The sequence below is a fragment of the Ailuropoda melanoleuca genome, chromosome 11, assembly GCF_002007445.2.
Source record: "Ailuropoda melanoleuca isolate Jingjing chromosome 11, ASM200744v2, whole genome shotgun sequence".
In the NCBI taxonomy this organism is placed as follows: Eukaryota; Metazoa; Chordata; class Mammalia; order Carnivora; family Ursidae; genus Ailuropoda; species Ailuropoda melanoleuca.
Genome location: NC_048228.1, coordinates 99,298,582 through 99,312,257, shown reverse-complemented (window position 1 = coordinate 99,312,257; position 13,676 = coordinate 99,298,582). Strand labels below are relative to the sequence as shown.

Here is a 13,676-nt window from a genome sequence, read left to right as displayed (position 1 = left end):
CTTTTCACTGTGGTCCCTGATAACTTTATCCCTAAGTAACACTCGCAGGAGGTCAAACAGCTTTTCTCAACACCCAGTGCGCATTCCTGGTTTTAAAAGGTGTCGTCCACCGGCCTGACCACACGTGGCCCCAGGCACAGTGGACTTTAAGTCTCAATGGAGAGGCCCCTGAAGTTGGGAGCCTGGGTTTGTGGGAATGGTCGTCCTGCAGCAAAGTGCCTTTTCTGTTCATCTTTGGGGGCCTGCAGGGGACAAGACTGTTCCTTACTTCTGAAAAATGTGTGTCGGACTGTCTGAGAGCCATTTCCACCGTCAGATTTCCAAATCCATCGCCTAGGTTTTTCTTCTCCTCGTCTGAATGGGGGTTAATGCACGAGACAGGACAATCTGCTGTCTTTTTGTGCCTAGTTCTGCAGAGTTGATAAATGGCAAAATTGCCCGGAAAGCTGTTGGAGTACTTAGAGAGAAATGGCGATACTTCACAACACCTCATGATGTGTTGTTTTTTCTTCTTTTTTTCACGTGTGCTGCCGTACAGGGACAAGAACTGCACAGCTCTCTGGGAGGCCTTTAGAATGGTGCTGCTGCGGAAGGATCCTTGTTCCGTATTTCCCTCAGACTACGACCTGTTTATTAACCTCTCCAGACATTCCATTCCCCGAGACAAGGTAAAACATTCCTCTCTGTCTCTGTCAAGAGAGAGGGTGCATGGGTCAGGTGTCTGCGACCCTGCAGGCGCCTGTTTCAGTCTCCCCCAAAAATCAAGCAGCAAACTCACCTGAGCTCTCTGGTGGGAAGGCATCTTTGTCTCCAGTGGTAATTCTGGGTCTCCTGCCTGTCTGGGCAGAAGGAACTGTCCTACATCAACAAGTCTGTGTGGGAATCACTATGATAGGACCTTGCCACACCTCTCTCCTGCCCTCTTCCTCCAGCCAGTGCTGAGTAACGTTGTCCTATCTGGCCCCAAAGGCCTGAACTTTTGAGTGACTCAGAAGACCCTTAACCCCAGTATCTTCCCAGAAGACCCGTCCCTCCTTTTAAGGGACCTTAAGCTTCTATCCATTCAGTACCAATTTCTTTAAGAAAACCACATGTCTGTGTTCTAATAAAATGAAAATAAATGAGAAAATCTACATAAAATGCTTGCTTAGAAAAAGTTTAAAGGAAGCCAGATAGCTTCATTTGGTTTCTCAACAACATAATTCTTAACCTGATTTTTCATTGTAAAATCACGTAACATTGATGTTTACAAATGAAAAAATCTTAACATTGTGTTTTTTTACATTTGTAAATGGAGCTGAAAGGTTCAGAGACATAATAGATTGAAAATAATGATTTTTAAGAATATGTTGCATTTTGAATCTCACTGCCTCCCTGCCAGTAAAATGAAGAACCCTAAATTTTGTTCTCTTTCATAGATTTTGGTGCTAGTTGATGAACTCAGTAAGTTGTTACTGAGCTCCTGCCGAGTGTTGGACCTAGTGCTAAGGCTTGAGGATGCTTGCAATGGGGAACAAAACAGCCCCTGCCCTCGGGAAGCTTCAAGGCTAAGCATAGCCCAGTTGGACTCCTGAGGGTCTGATGAGATCCTGAGAGGGATATTGTTATTTGTATTACGGTTGTCTGAAGACACTGTAGCAGTAGAGTGGAAACTGTAAAATACAATATAAAAGTAACATATTTCTGAGGCACTTCACACTCTCCAAAATGCTTTTTGTGGTGACGTATCATCCTGAACACAGCTATGGAAGAAGAGAAAGGGCTCATGCTCCCCATTTTCCAGATGTGGAAACTGAGGCACAGGGCTATGACATGCCTTGCTCAAGATCACACATCTAGTGTATGACAGGGTCAGGATTCGAACCCAGGTCCTTTGATCTCTTTTTAAATCCAGAGATTAATACCTGTAATTACTACTGGGAAAGTACTTTGTTAATGTGTGCATGACACGCTTGGAATGATGGGAGGACAGATCATGGCACTCCTTGAACGGGTAAAGAAAGACAAAGATAAAGAAAGTTCAAGTGTTGTGGGGCAAGTCAGACCGGAATAAGAAATGCACTGCCTGGCTGAAAAATAAATCTGCTTTGATTTCATTTTCATGTTATTTTGTGTCTGTTTCTCCTTAGTCCTTGTTCTGGGAAAACAACCACCTCCTTGTCATGAGCTATACAGAGAGTGGCCATCGCTTGATGCCTCTGTGCAATGTTCTGTATGGGAGGATTGGCGATTTTCTGAGCTGGTGTCGACAGGAAAATGGCTCCGGTAAGACTTCCGGACAAATCACCAGGAAAGTAAGAGCTCCTGGTTAAGTCGATCTGTGCATTTGCCATTTGTGCTAAATGCTTTCCTATGCATTCATCTCATTTGATTCCCCCCAAATCCTCTGAGGTAGGTGATAATAATAATAATTAATAAAAACAATACTAGAGAGAAAGCACTTACTTATCTTTTGCTGAGTACTCTTTAAGCCCTTGACATATATTAACTAGTTTAATCTCTGCAGCAGCCCCAAGAGATAGGTCCTCTCCTAATCCCTGTTGTGATAAATAAGGAAACTGAGGCACAGCAAGGTTAAGAAACTTGCTGAGGAGTGAACAGCTAGGAAGCGGCAGAGTCGGACTGTCCGACTCAAGAACGTGTGCTCCCAACCCTGCCCAGCCCGGCCTCATCATTCTCATTTTCCAGAAGGGGAAACTGAAGTTTGGGGAGGTTAAATCACTCAAAGGAGTAGGGCCAGTAGTTAAGCCTCTTCTGATGGATCTGAAGCCTGTGCCCTTAAATGCCACTCCAAGTACCAGAAGATAGTTTGAGATTAAAATCACAGCGAAAGTCGCAAGGGCTGGCCTGATGGTAGTAAGAACTCTCCTCATGTATCCAGAGCCTTCGGAGAGCTGGAGATATAGCAGTCCCCATCCTCAGCGGGCTTATAGCCTTGTGAGGAGCATTTCCCTGCATGCTGTGCTCTGATGCAGGAAAGGCCAGACCTAAGCAGTAGCACAGTCACCAGCCTAGGCCAGGTATCCAGGAAGCTTCCCAGCAGCTGTTTGTTCTCAATGAGTTTTGAAGCGTGATCAGGAAAGGAAGTGGGAGGAGGTGTTCCCTTCATGAAAACTGGAGATTCCTCCTGCCTGGGTATTGGAGTCACTTTAAAAGTTAGCCTAAGCTCCATTCTGTGTATCCTCTTCCATTCATTCATTTATCCAACTACGAGCTGTAGAGTGCCTACTCTGTGCCTCTAGGTACTGGGAACACAGCAGAGAATAAAACAGGAAAATAATACTCCAGCCTTACATTACAGGTGGGGAGATAAGACAAGACACAGGCAAATCAAATAGTCTGCCGTAAGATTACATGGGCTACAGAGAGAAACAAATCAGGAAAAGAGGGTAGGAAGTGCTGGAAGGGTGAGGAAGAGGGAGGACAGTGTTGCAGGTTTACATTGGTGTCCAGAGGAAGCCTCGCTGAGAAGCTATTTGAGCAAAGATCTGAAGGAGTTGAGGAAGAATATTTCCTGAGAAAGGGGACAGCAAGTGCAAAGGCCCTGAGGCAGAAGTGTATCTGACATATTTAAGGAACAGCAAGGACATCAATAAGAAAAGAGAAAAGTAGTAGGCTTTGAGGCTAGAGGAATAAAGGAGGGCCAGACAGCACGGGGCTTTCACTGGGAGAGAGATGGGAAAATTGCAGGGTTCAGGTCAGTGGACATGTCATTCATCCAATAGACAGTGACCCGGAAGTCTGTCTGATTATCCTGCAGCAGGGATGTGTGGAGTATGAGAAAAAGAATATGAAGGAAAGGAGAGTATGGTATAATCACAAATACTCAGTTGTTGTCCCCAGTTCCTGGCACACGGCTCCTAAAACCCTGAGAATGTGAGGAGTAACAAGAGTGTCTTTTGTGTGATCATGACATGGCTAGTGGTTAGGGGTCGCTAGATAGCTTCACATGCGGGCTGGTCACCACAAAGACCAAGGAAAATCGGATTAGAGCCTGTGAGTTTGGGCCCCATCCCTGTCCTCCAGGAAGGAAGGAGCGGCTGGAGATTGAGTTAATCACAAAGGCAATGATTTAATCAATCGTGTCTGCCTAATGAAATATCATAAAACCCGTGGTGGGGTTCAGAGGGCTTCTGAGTTTGTGAATACAGATGCTTGGAGGGTGATGGGCCCTCAGGGAGCCTGGAAACTCCCCATATTTCCCTTCAGACATATACATTTTGCCCTTTTTGGTTCTCCCTGGAAGAGCTTGTCAATGAGCTCTTTCTCCCTTTTTACAGAGTAAATGGGGGACAAGTCTCATTATATGGCTGCTGAATTCTATCATTAGAATTTTTATTTTTTTTATTTTTATTTACTTATTTATTTTAAAGAATTTATTTATTTATTTGAGAGAGAGAGTGCACAAGCAGGGGGAGCGGCGGAGGGAGAGAGGGAGGGAGAAGCCAGCTCCCCTCTGAGCAGGGACCCTGACATGGGGCTCCATCCCAGGACCCTGGGATCATGACTTGAGCCTAAGGCAGACACTTAACCGATTGAGTCACCCAGGCACCCCTGTCGTTAGAATTTTTAAAATGTAGGGGCGCCTGGGTGGTACAGCGGTTAAGCATCTGCCTTCGGCTCAGGGTGTGATCCCGGCGTTCTGGGATGGAGCCCCACATCAGGCTCCTCCTCTGTGAGCCTGCTTCTTCCTCTCCCGCTCCCCCTGCTTGTGTTCCCTCTCTCGCTGGCTGTCTATCTCTGTCAAATAAATAAATAAAATCTTTAAAAAAAAAAAGAATTTTAAAATGTAATACATGTTAACACTTTATTTTAAATGTCACAAAATTTCTGTTTTCTGGCTAAGGACTATCACTTTCTTGGTGTATTTTTGTTGTATTTACTTCCAAGACCAGGGCTCACTGGAGAAGGCACTTCACCCAACAGAGCAAAGATGTTTTTTTAATCACTTCACTGGACCCTCAGTAAAGAAATCGCCGAGCTAGCATCTGATGCTTGGTAGATGGCAGCCTCACTCAGTAGCCCACTGCCTTCCTCATATTTGTGCGGAGCAAAATGACACCTGCCTTTCTATCAGAGATTGGGTTCTTTGTGGATTGGGTAGGCAGAACTGTGAACGTCAGACTTGTAAACACAGGCTAAGTAGGTTTTGTGGGGCAGCGAATATTTTAAATTAATTCTTCTCTGATCCAATATTTGGAATGAAACACGTTTGTCCATTTTCCCCTCAGGACTCGATTACCAGTCCTGCCCTTCATCAGAAGATTGTGAAAACAACGCCGTGGATTCTTTCTGGAGAAGGGCGTCTATGCAGGTGAGCTTGGGAAGGACGGCTGGGAGGCTGAGCACACATGGGCCCCCACGAACATAGGATAGAAGGGTTCAGAGACAGGGCCGTCAGGTCATGACTTAACGTCCCTGAGCCTCTCTTTCTGTCCATGGTCGCCACATTCTGATTCGCTCTGTCTGCTCCATAATGGTGTGAGGGCTTAAGGACCTAAATCATGCAGCACCTGGCACGGCTCACACATGCGTGAGTGCTGGTGTAGATGCGGGTATAGCACAGGCACTATTAGTACTGTCATGTTCTGGCTGCTCTGAGTATTTGGAATCAATGCGATTTTGCTTGCTATGTAAAATGGGGTGGCCCCTGTTTTATGTGAGACCCTGGGACATCTGAAATCCAGATGTGGGGGTCAGAAATGTCCCCAAGACTGCTAGTCATGATAGAGGAGGTGATAGGAGGTAGTGGGTAACAGGTGAGGGGAAGGTAAACTGGAGACACAGAAATGGCTCCTTACCGAAGGTCTATTCCTCGGAGAACACAGCCACCAGGGACGGTGACAGTCTATTAAATGTTAGCCGTATTGACTTCAGGGTCCTGTCACCCACCACCAACAACTCCCTTTCGGGGCTGTCCATGTCCCTTTTGTCCCATTCTGGATCCGCAGGGGTCCAGTGGGTCCCTTGTTGATCAGAGTGAGATGGCTTTGGTTAAATCCTCTTCCACAGTGTGGTTTGGAGCGGGACAGGGGGCCGGCTTATAATAAGTCACTGCTTATTCCTGAGCTCTCCTGCTGCTCCAGTGGGAGCACCCCATTTATGCTCACTACCCGGGGGCTCCATTTCCAGTGGAGACTCCACTCCATGAGCACTGGGCTGCCAGAGCCCCTCATGGAGGCTACGGGGGCATCATCACCTGAATGTGGGATCATAACCACAACTCAGGGGCAATGTCGACATTCTCGGAAAGGAGCTCAGAATCATGCCCACATTTTATGAGCCCTTAGAATATGCTGGATAGTCTGTGCACAAGGAGAGGCAGTTTAGTGATGAGACGGTCTGAACTGTAGCAGAGAAGTATTCAACACATGTTAGTAATTATTATTTTGGTTAATTAATTTTTATTTATTTTTTTAAAGATTTTAAAAATTTATTCATTTTAGAGAGATAGAGAGAGCATGCACATGAGTGGGGAGAGGGGCAGAGGGAGAGACTCTCAAGCAGACTCTGCGCTGAGAATCAGAGCCTCCCACGGGACTCGATCCCATGACCTTGAGATCATGACCTGAGCTGAAACCAAGAGTCGGATGCTTAACCGACTGAGCCACCCAGGTGCCCCAATAATTATTATTTTAAATGATTTAATCTTTACACCAATCCTGTGAAGTTAGGGACCCTTATGACCCCTGTTTTACAGATAGGAAAAATGAGGCACAAAGAGATCAAGAAACTTAAGCAGGCTTATTTTTTAAATTTTTGTATTTTCTTTCTGTTCAACTGATTAAGTAGACTTCTTCCAGAGCTAATACGTGGAGGAGCGGGAGAGCAAATTTTTCAGGCACTACATCATAGAGCCTCATTGTATCTGCATGCATTTTTTATCACATTTGTTTCTTATCAATGTAATAGCTGCTCACGATCAAAAGTGACAAATAACAGAAAATACAGATAAAGAAATTAATCTCGTCTGTGCCTACTGCCCGAAGGCAACTCCTTTGGCATGGCGGTCTTCAGACCTCGCATTTGTGGATTTGCCTGCGACCGTTAGTACTGAGTCTTTGCAGCACCCCGAGACATGCACGACACGATGTGTATTGTTGCTTTGCTGCCGCCGGCGTGGGCGTCACTAAGTCCAGTCGTGGCTATCTCAGTGCCACTTGCCTCCCCAGCCCCCCACCTCACTCCAGTATAAACCTTTCATCAGGGAAATTGTATGTTCCGGTAGCATTATAAAGTGGGGATTTGGGAATGTCTCTGGATCTATCTCTTCCTTGGGAATTTTGGGGGGTTGACTAATGTTCCCAGACTTTTGCCCATTTATTTTTAGCGTAGTAGAGCTCGTGCTTTGTCTTCCTAATATTGCGTTTTGCTTTACATATCCGTTCTTCCTCTGCGTTTGCAAATCTTTTGCAGTTTTATTAATGGCTGGCTAATATTTCAGACACTTCGGTACTATGGGTTACTTGCCGCTCCTTTGTTGTTGACTATTTTAAATGGCTTACAAACAATGCTGCTGTACACACCTTTGTGCACGATGCTTGTGATGGTCCTTAGAGCTGTTTACAAAATATGTCTGGCTTATCTTCTGCACACGTGGTTTGCGTTCCCCTGCCCGTTGACGTTACTTGCTTGTGACTTCTTGTAACTTGCCAATGAGATGTGAGAGGGAGTGTGTATGATCTCTGGGTGGAAATGTCTCAGAACTGGTCTGTGATTTGCCACTGTCCCCTTCTCCCTTCCCTGACAATCAACGACTTTGCAAGTTGGGACTCTTCGTCAGCTTAGGTCCCAGAGCGAGGACATAGGGAACAAAACCCCAGTGGACTTGGGATAAAGATATGTCATGTGAGCATGGAATAAATCTTTGTTGTTTAAAGCCACTGTGATTTTGTTTGGCGGCATACTTTAGTCTATTCCAGCTGATACAATGCTGGAAACTGATCATTTCACATGGTTTTCCTGGAGTAGATTCCCAGCCATGGAATCACAGAGTCTATGCATTTTTGACATTTCAAAGCAATTTGCGTTCTAAAGCAGTTGCATCCCTACCAGCTGCATGAAATACCAAATTTAGTACATTCTTGCTCACACTGAGGAATGTCAATTTTAAGAAGTTGCTCATTTTGCAGCTGAAAAATAACATGTATTAATTTACTCAAAATTCTTGTTTCTTCTTACAGTATTCAAGAGATAGTTCTGGGGTGATCCATGTCATGCTGAATGGTTCAGAACCAGCAGGAGCCTATCCCGATAAAGGGTAAGAAAACCAGCATCAACAAACACAACAAAGAATGCCAAAACGTTTATTTAGTTTTTTCAAATGGAAGCTTAAGAAAACTGTCTTAATTACCAGCATAATGCTTGCTTTTGTAAATTCCAGGAAAGCAAAACAGTGGAATGACCTGGAGGTCAGAGCCATGACTGCATCTCTATGGTTAATAGCTAATGAATGCCTGAATGAAATAAGTAACCTAAAAATAAAAGCCAAAAACACCCCCACCGAATACCCTGAAAGTTTTCCAACAAAAGTAATGTGTAAATCACCTACCAATGAAATGAGAAAAATATCCTATTGCTTTAGGACTCTGAGAAATATCGGGGCGCCTGGCTGGCTCAGTCAGTTAAGCGTCTGACTCTTGATTTCGTCTCAGGTGGTGATCTCAGGGTCGTGAGATAGAGCTCTGCATAGGGCTCCACGCTCCGTGTGGAGTCTGCTTGAGATTCTCTCTCTCCCTCTTCCTTTGCCCCCCACGTGCTCACTTACTCTCTCGGTTTCTCTCTAAATAAACAAATTTTAAAAAATCTTTTTAAAAACATGTCTTTCGTGTTTCTCAGTTTTTTTGCAGATTTTGAAATTCCCTATTTCCAGAAAGATAAAATCACACGAATTGAGGTCTGGGTTATGCATGATATCGGAAGACCAAAAGTGTAAGTCAAAGTGTTACTGGTGATGGTAATTGTGCAAACATGCTGCTCTTGAATAAGATATAGTGAAACCCGTTTCACATTTTCATTTTTTGGAAAACAACACTGTTCTCTGTTTCAAATGTCATGGGTAAAGAAAGACAAAGTCTTGACTTTTTGGAAATGCCACTAACCAGTCCCGAGCCCAGAGAAAAGACCTCTTTTATTCAGTTACTATTCTCAGCCAAGGAAAATGGGGTTCCTTTCTGAGCTACCTGGGTAGCACTGGATAGGAAAGGTCCTTGTATATTTGTGTGGGTCAAAGCCTGTTTCTCCTCCTGGTTGCTTGAAAGCCGCCAGCAGGTGTTCTCAGAATTGACCCAAGGACTATGTAATAAAGACTTTATTCTCAGAGAACAACCGTTTCCACAACTGTGCCTCAGATAACTGGCCAAGGAAACTGTTAAGATCCATATTTTCTGGAAAACCACTTGAGTTTATATAAAGGCAAGCCTGACTTCATTCTTCTCATCAGTGAGGAGCATTGCTGGAAAAAAAGGGAAGATAAGACACGTAAACCCAGATGATTCAGAGACAAGCCAAGGAGGCCCAGCCTGGTTCAAGTTCAGCCATGTCAGGCTTCTTCAAAGGCCAGCTGGGGCCTTGCTCTTCAGAGCATTGATGAAAAGTATTGCTAACCCCAGTGAGTATGTTTTGGGAGAATCTTAGCAACTTCCCCATTTCAGGCCTCTAGAACCCTCTAAGACTCACCGTGTAATGAAGGATTATTTTTTCCTGTCTCTTAAACAAGAGATGAAGCCTGCAAACGACTTACTACATAGTAATACCAGGATCTGCCTTTCTCTTCCCGGAAGACAAATTATACTTATGTTGCACAAAAAACAGTGTATATTATTTTTCTTCTTTCTGTGGGAAGTTGCTCTTTGTCTAGAAATTACACTTGCTTGTCGTTTTAATGTTTCTGTCAGAGAGAGCTTGCCCTTTGAACCTATCTTTAGTGAGATAAGGAAATTGCAATTCAACGTTTTCTTGGACCAACATGTCTGCTACAGAGGAGACGATAAAAGGGCCCAGAGCACGTGGTTGTATGTTTGTGCCACAGAGTGGAGTTATGGGTCCTGAGCTAAGGAAGTAAGGGGTCCTGAACTGCTCAGATTTTAGGGGGGAAAATACCACCTTACAGACCAAGACCTAAAAACAGTAAGGCTGATACCTGATTGTGGTTAGCATTGTTTTAGCTGCCATTATTAAAAAAAAAAAAAAAAAGTACACTAATCTATTGACTTCTATATCCAGGTGTCCTGAAACCTCCACGTCATTGTTTTCTAAAAAATTCTCAGTAGTGAGCTTGTCCTGGAGAAGGACTTCATCCCAGATTTTGGCTAGGTTCTAAAACAAGGTGTCACTCAACACTTGGCCCTCGTTGTTCCTGTAATGCCTAGAATTCCACTTCTTTTGTGAAAACATCCTCCAATCCCTCATTTCCATTCTGTATACTTCCTCTCTGTTAGTGTTACAGTGAGGACGCTGTATCCGTGCTGTTTGACCCCACTGAATTATGGCCACAGGAGGCAGGACGCCCAGTGGATGGGGGAGTGGGGAAATGAATACTCACACCGTGACGGGGTGGGCGGCAGAGGGTGCAATTTAGCACTGCCTGTTATTGGAAAAGAAACAACAGGCCCAATTAATGTCACCTTGTATATCAAACTGTACTTCCGTAACAATAAAAAAAGTAACAGTGGGTCCCAAATGGAGTCATTTCTCCCCACAATAGGAAACCAAGCTTCAACCTCTCCCAGAAATGTGATCTTTAAACAGTCCATCTGAAATTTTCTTATCAGCAGTAGTGAGGTCATCTGTACACTGAATACTGGCCTCTCCCTTCCCACAAAGAGAAGAGCCAGCCTGCAATAATCCTTTCCTTTCTTTTGCTAATAACTTCCTTGTCACACCCTCCTGACCTTACAAAGCCTTCCATTTCCAAGGACTTCTCAGAGCTGCCTGCCTGTTTACTGGGAGGGATGCCGCTTTATTCCTGAATCCTTGAATAAAGCCAATTAGATTTTCAGATTTACTCAGTAGAACTTTTGTGCTTTAACACTATTAAGGAGCCTTACATTGCTGCAAAACGCTAGTGCCTGAAAACCTACTTCCAGGATTTTAGGCTAAGAAAACAAAGAATTAAGGATGTGTTTGAAAATGAAGGGTAGTTTTAGTGTGACATCAAAATATAGGAATCAGCCTTGGTCATCAACAAGTGGGGGCTGCTTTTCTGAATCATGTTCTGATTATGTAAGGGAGACCATACAGGAATTTAAAAATAACAGCAGAGAAGTGTATATGTATGCATATGCATACATATATACGCACACAGACATGGGCCAAAGCAGAATACAAAATGCACTGGACAGCTAGAAGCTTATTATATTTTAAAAGTCTCGTGGGAATGAATGTATTTCAAACGTTTTGAAGGCTATACACCAAAATGTCAGCAGCACTTAGCCCTAGTGATAAGCAATTGGGGTGATTTATTTTTCCTTGTGTTTATTTGCATTTTTTGATAATTTTTGATTTGTATGTTCTTGTTTTCATTTAAAGCCTGGCCTAACACACTGTCTGGTGAACAAGCTGGCAGCACTGTGTTGGCCTGGGGCGCGTCACTGAGGTGTGTTGATGGCGAGGGCTCTGGGGCACACTGCGCATGCGCCAGAGCAGGTCCTCCCAGTGCGCTGGACCCGCAAACCTTGTCCTCAGCGCATCCCCTCCTGGGATGCTGCGGGTTTCCCCGCAAGCGGCAGTTTTGGGGGTTACTTCCGCATATTCTCCCAGAGAGGAGAATAACCCAGGAAACACGTGGTCATGGGAAATTTTAATTCACCCAGAAACAGCTTCCCTTTTTCTCCTCCTTTAATCTTACTTATATGCTTTTATATTTTAGGGACTCCTGTGGAGAAGGCAGTGTGAAAACCCTGGAAGACAGACTGAGGAAAATGGGTTTTCAGTACAGCTGTATTAACGATCACCCGTAGGTGGTCTATCATAATCAGTGTGCGGTTTCAAAGGTGGAGCAGTGAGTTTGGACGACAAGAGTGTGAATGTGTTCTGCTGGGATCAGCCCTAAGGCCACAGGACTGTGTCTTCTGGGCTGTGTCTTCTGGGGTGTGAGGGCTGGGAGTCCCTTCTGGCCAGGGCTCTGCTAGGGTCCCACCCACTTTTGTCCAGAGCCCTTTTCAAAGATGCTTCAAGGACAAATAGAAACCCTTTAGGGTGTGTGTGTATGTACATGTCCTGTTTCCCCTTGCTTGCTTCTGGCAGGTGAGTAACCTGAGAACAGGCACCGTGGTCCCTGCATCCTTGGATGCCACGGATCCTTGCCCAAGATAGGTGCTAGGGTGGGTTTGTATGAGATGCTTACAGGGAGATGCATAGGAAAATAATAACGGCTACCATTGATCGAGCACATTATGGGCTAAGTACTCTAGGTACTTATAACAAGTGTTGCCTGAGGGCTTTCCTGATTCTTGGCAATTTAAGATTTTACTTATTTATTTTGGGGAGAGAGAGAGAGCGCGCGCGCGATGGGGCGGTGTGCACGAGTGGTGGGAGAGGGGCAGATAGAGAGGTAGAGGGAAAAATCTCAAGCAGACTCCACACCGAGTAAGAAGCCTGACTCCAGGCTCGATCTCACGACCCTGAGATCACCACCTGAACCGAAACCAAGAGTTGGATGCTCAACCACCTGAGCCACCCAGGCACCCGAGTCTTAGAAATTTCGATAAGCTTGGCTAAAACCCTAGTACAGCTAAAAACCCTCTCCTGCACTGGGAACTCCTTACCTTGCTGCTTCCTGCTTTTCTCTGCCTCAGTGCTTAAGTCTGCCGCTCTGCTTGATTCCTTGGGGTGGAAGTGCAACATTGCAAGGACTTAGTGGCTTTCCTGAAAATTCGTAGGTGTGGCAGAGTGGAAATTCCATCTGCAGTCTTGTCCAGCCCTCACACCATCGGCTGGCTCTGCTGCACTGGGCCTTCTCATTAGCTCTGTGAGCAAAGCCCACTGGAAATATGGGTTGGTCCCCCCCCCCCCATTTCACCAGATAAGAGCCCCTCAGAGCTGTTCTCCACAGCTTGGTGCTGTACCAATGTACTCATCTGTTACTGTAAATGCTCTCAGGAAACTCAAAAGTGAGGTGTTACCACCCTCTATTAAAAACAAAACAAAGCAAATAGTGTTTTGGGGAACTATCGGCTATGTACAGGAAAATGCACCAATCATAAGTACGCAGTGGGATGAATTTTCCCAAGTTCAACACACACATGTTGGATCGAGAAACAACATAACCCAGCGGCTGAGTCTCCCCTCACCCTCCCTTTCGGCCTTCCTGCCTGCCCACAATAGTAACCTCTCTCTAGACTTGTCTTAGATTCCTTGTGTCTGTTGTTAAGCTTTATATAAATATCCCTTTTCCGTGGATGGGTAAATTAAGGGTCAGAGAGATTAAGTAAGTTTTCCAAGGTCACCACTCAGTGACAGAGCTGACTTTGGAACCCAGCATTGTATGGCTTTGAAGGATGCTTTTTTCTTTCTACTATAGGACCCTTCCTTTCTTCAAGCACCGGATTTTATTTTATTTTTTCAAGTCTTTATTCAAATTCCAGTTAGTTAACATACAGTGCAATACTAGTTTCAGGTGAACAATATAGTGATTCCACATTTCAGTACAACACCGCGTGCTTATCACCACAAGA

General features: G+C 44.8%; 1 protein-coding gene across 4 annotated transcripts in view; it reads left to right on the top strand.

The window, feature by feature from the left end:
• Window positions 1-13,676, top strand: part of BST1 (bone marrow stromal cell antigen 1) — a 32,927-nt gene that overhangs the window by 1,315 nt on the left and 17,936 nt on the right. For all 4 annotated transcript variants that reach the window (XM_034672091.1, XM_034672090.1, XM_034672093.1 and 1 more), the window contains exons 2-7: window positions 539-668; window positions 2,130-2,265; window positions 5,232-5,314; window positions 8,184-8,260; window positions 8,839-8,931; window positions 11,870-11,956. In XM_034672091.1, coding sequence (XP_034527982.1) covers window positions 539-668; window positions 2,130-2,265; window positions 5,232-5,314; window positions 8,184-8,260; window positions 8,839-8,931; window positions 11,870-11,956 — 606 coding nt within the window. The remainder of the gene's footprint in view (window positions 1-538; window positions 669-2,129; window positions 2,266-5,231; window positions 5,315-8,183; window positions 8,261-8,838; window positions 8,932-11,869; window positions 11,957-13,676) is intronic.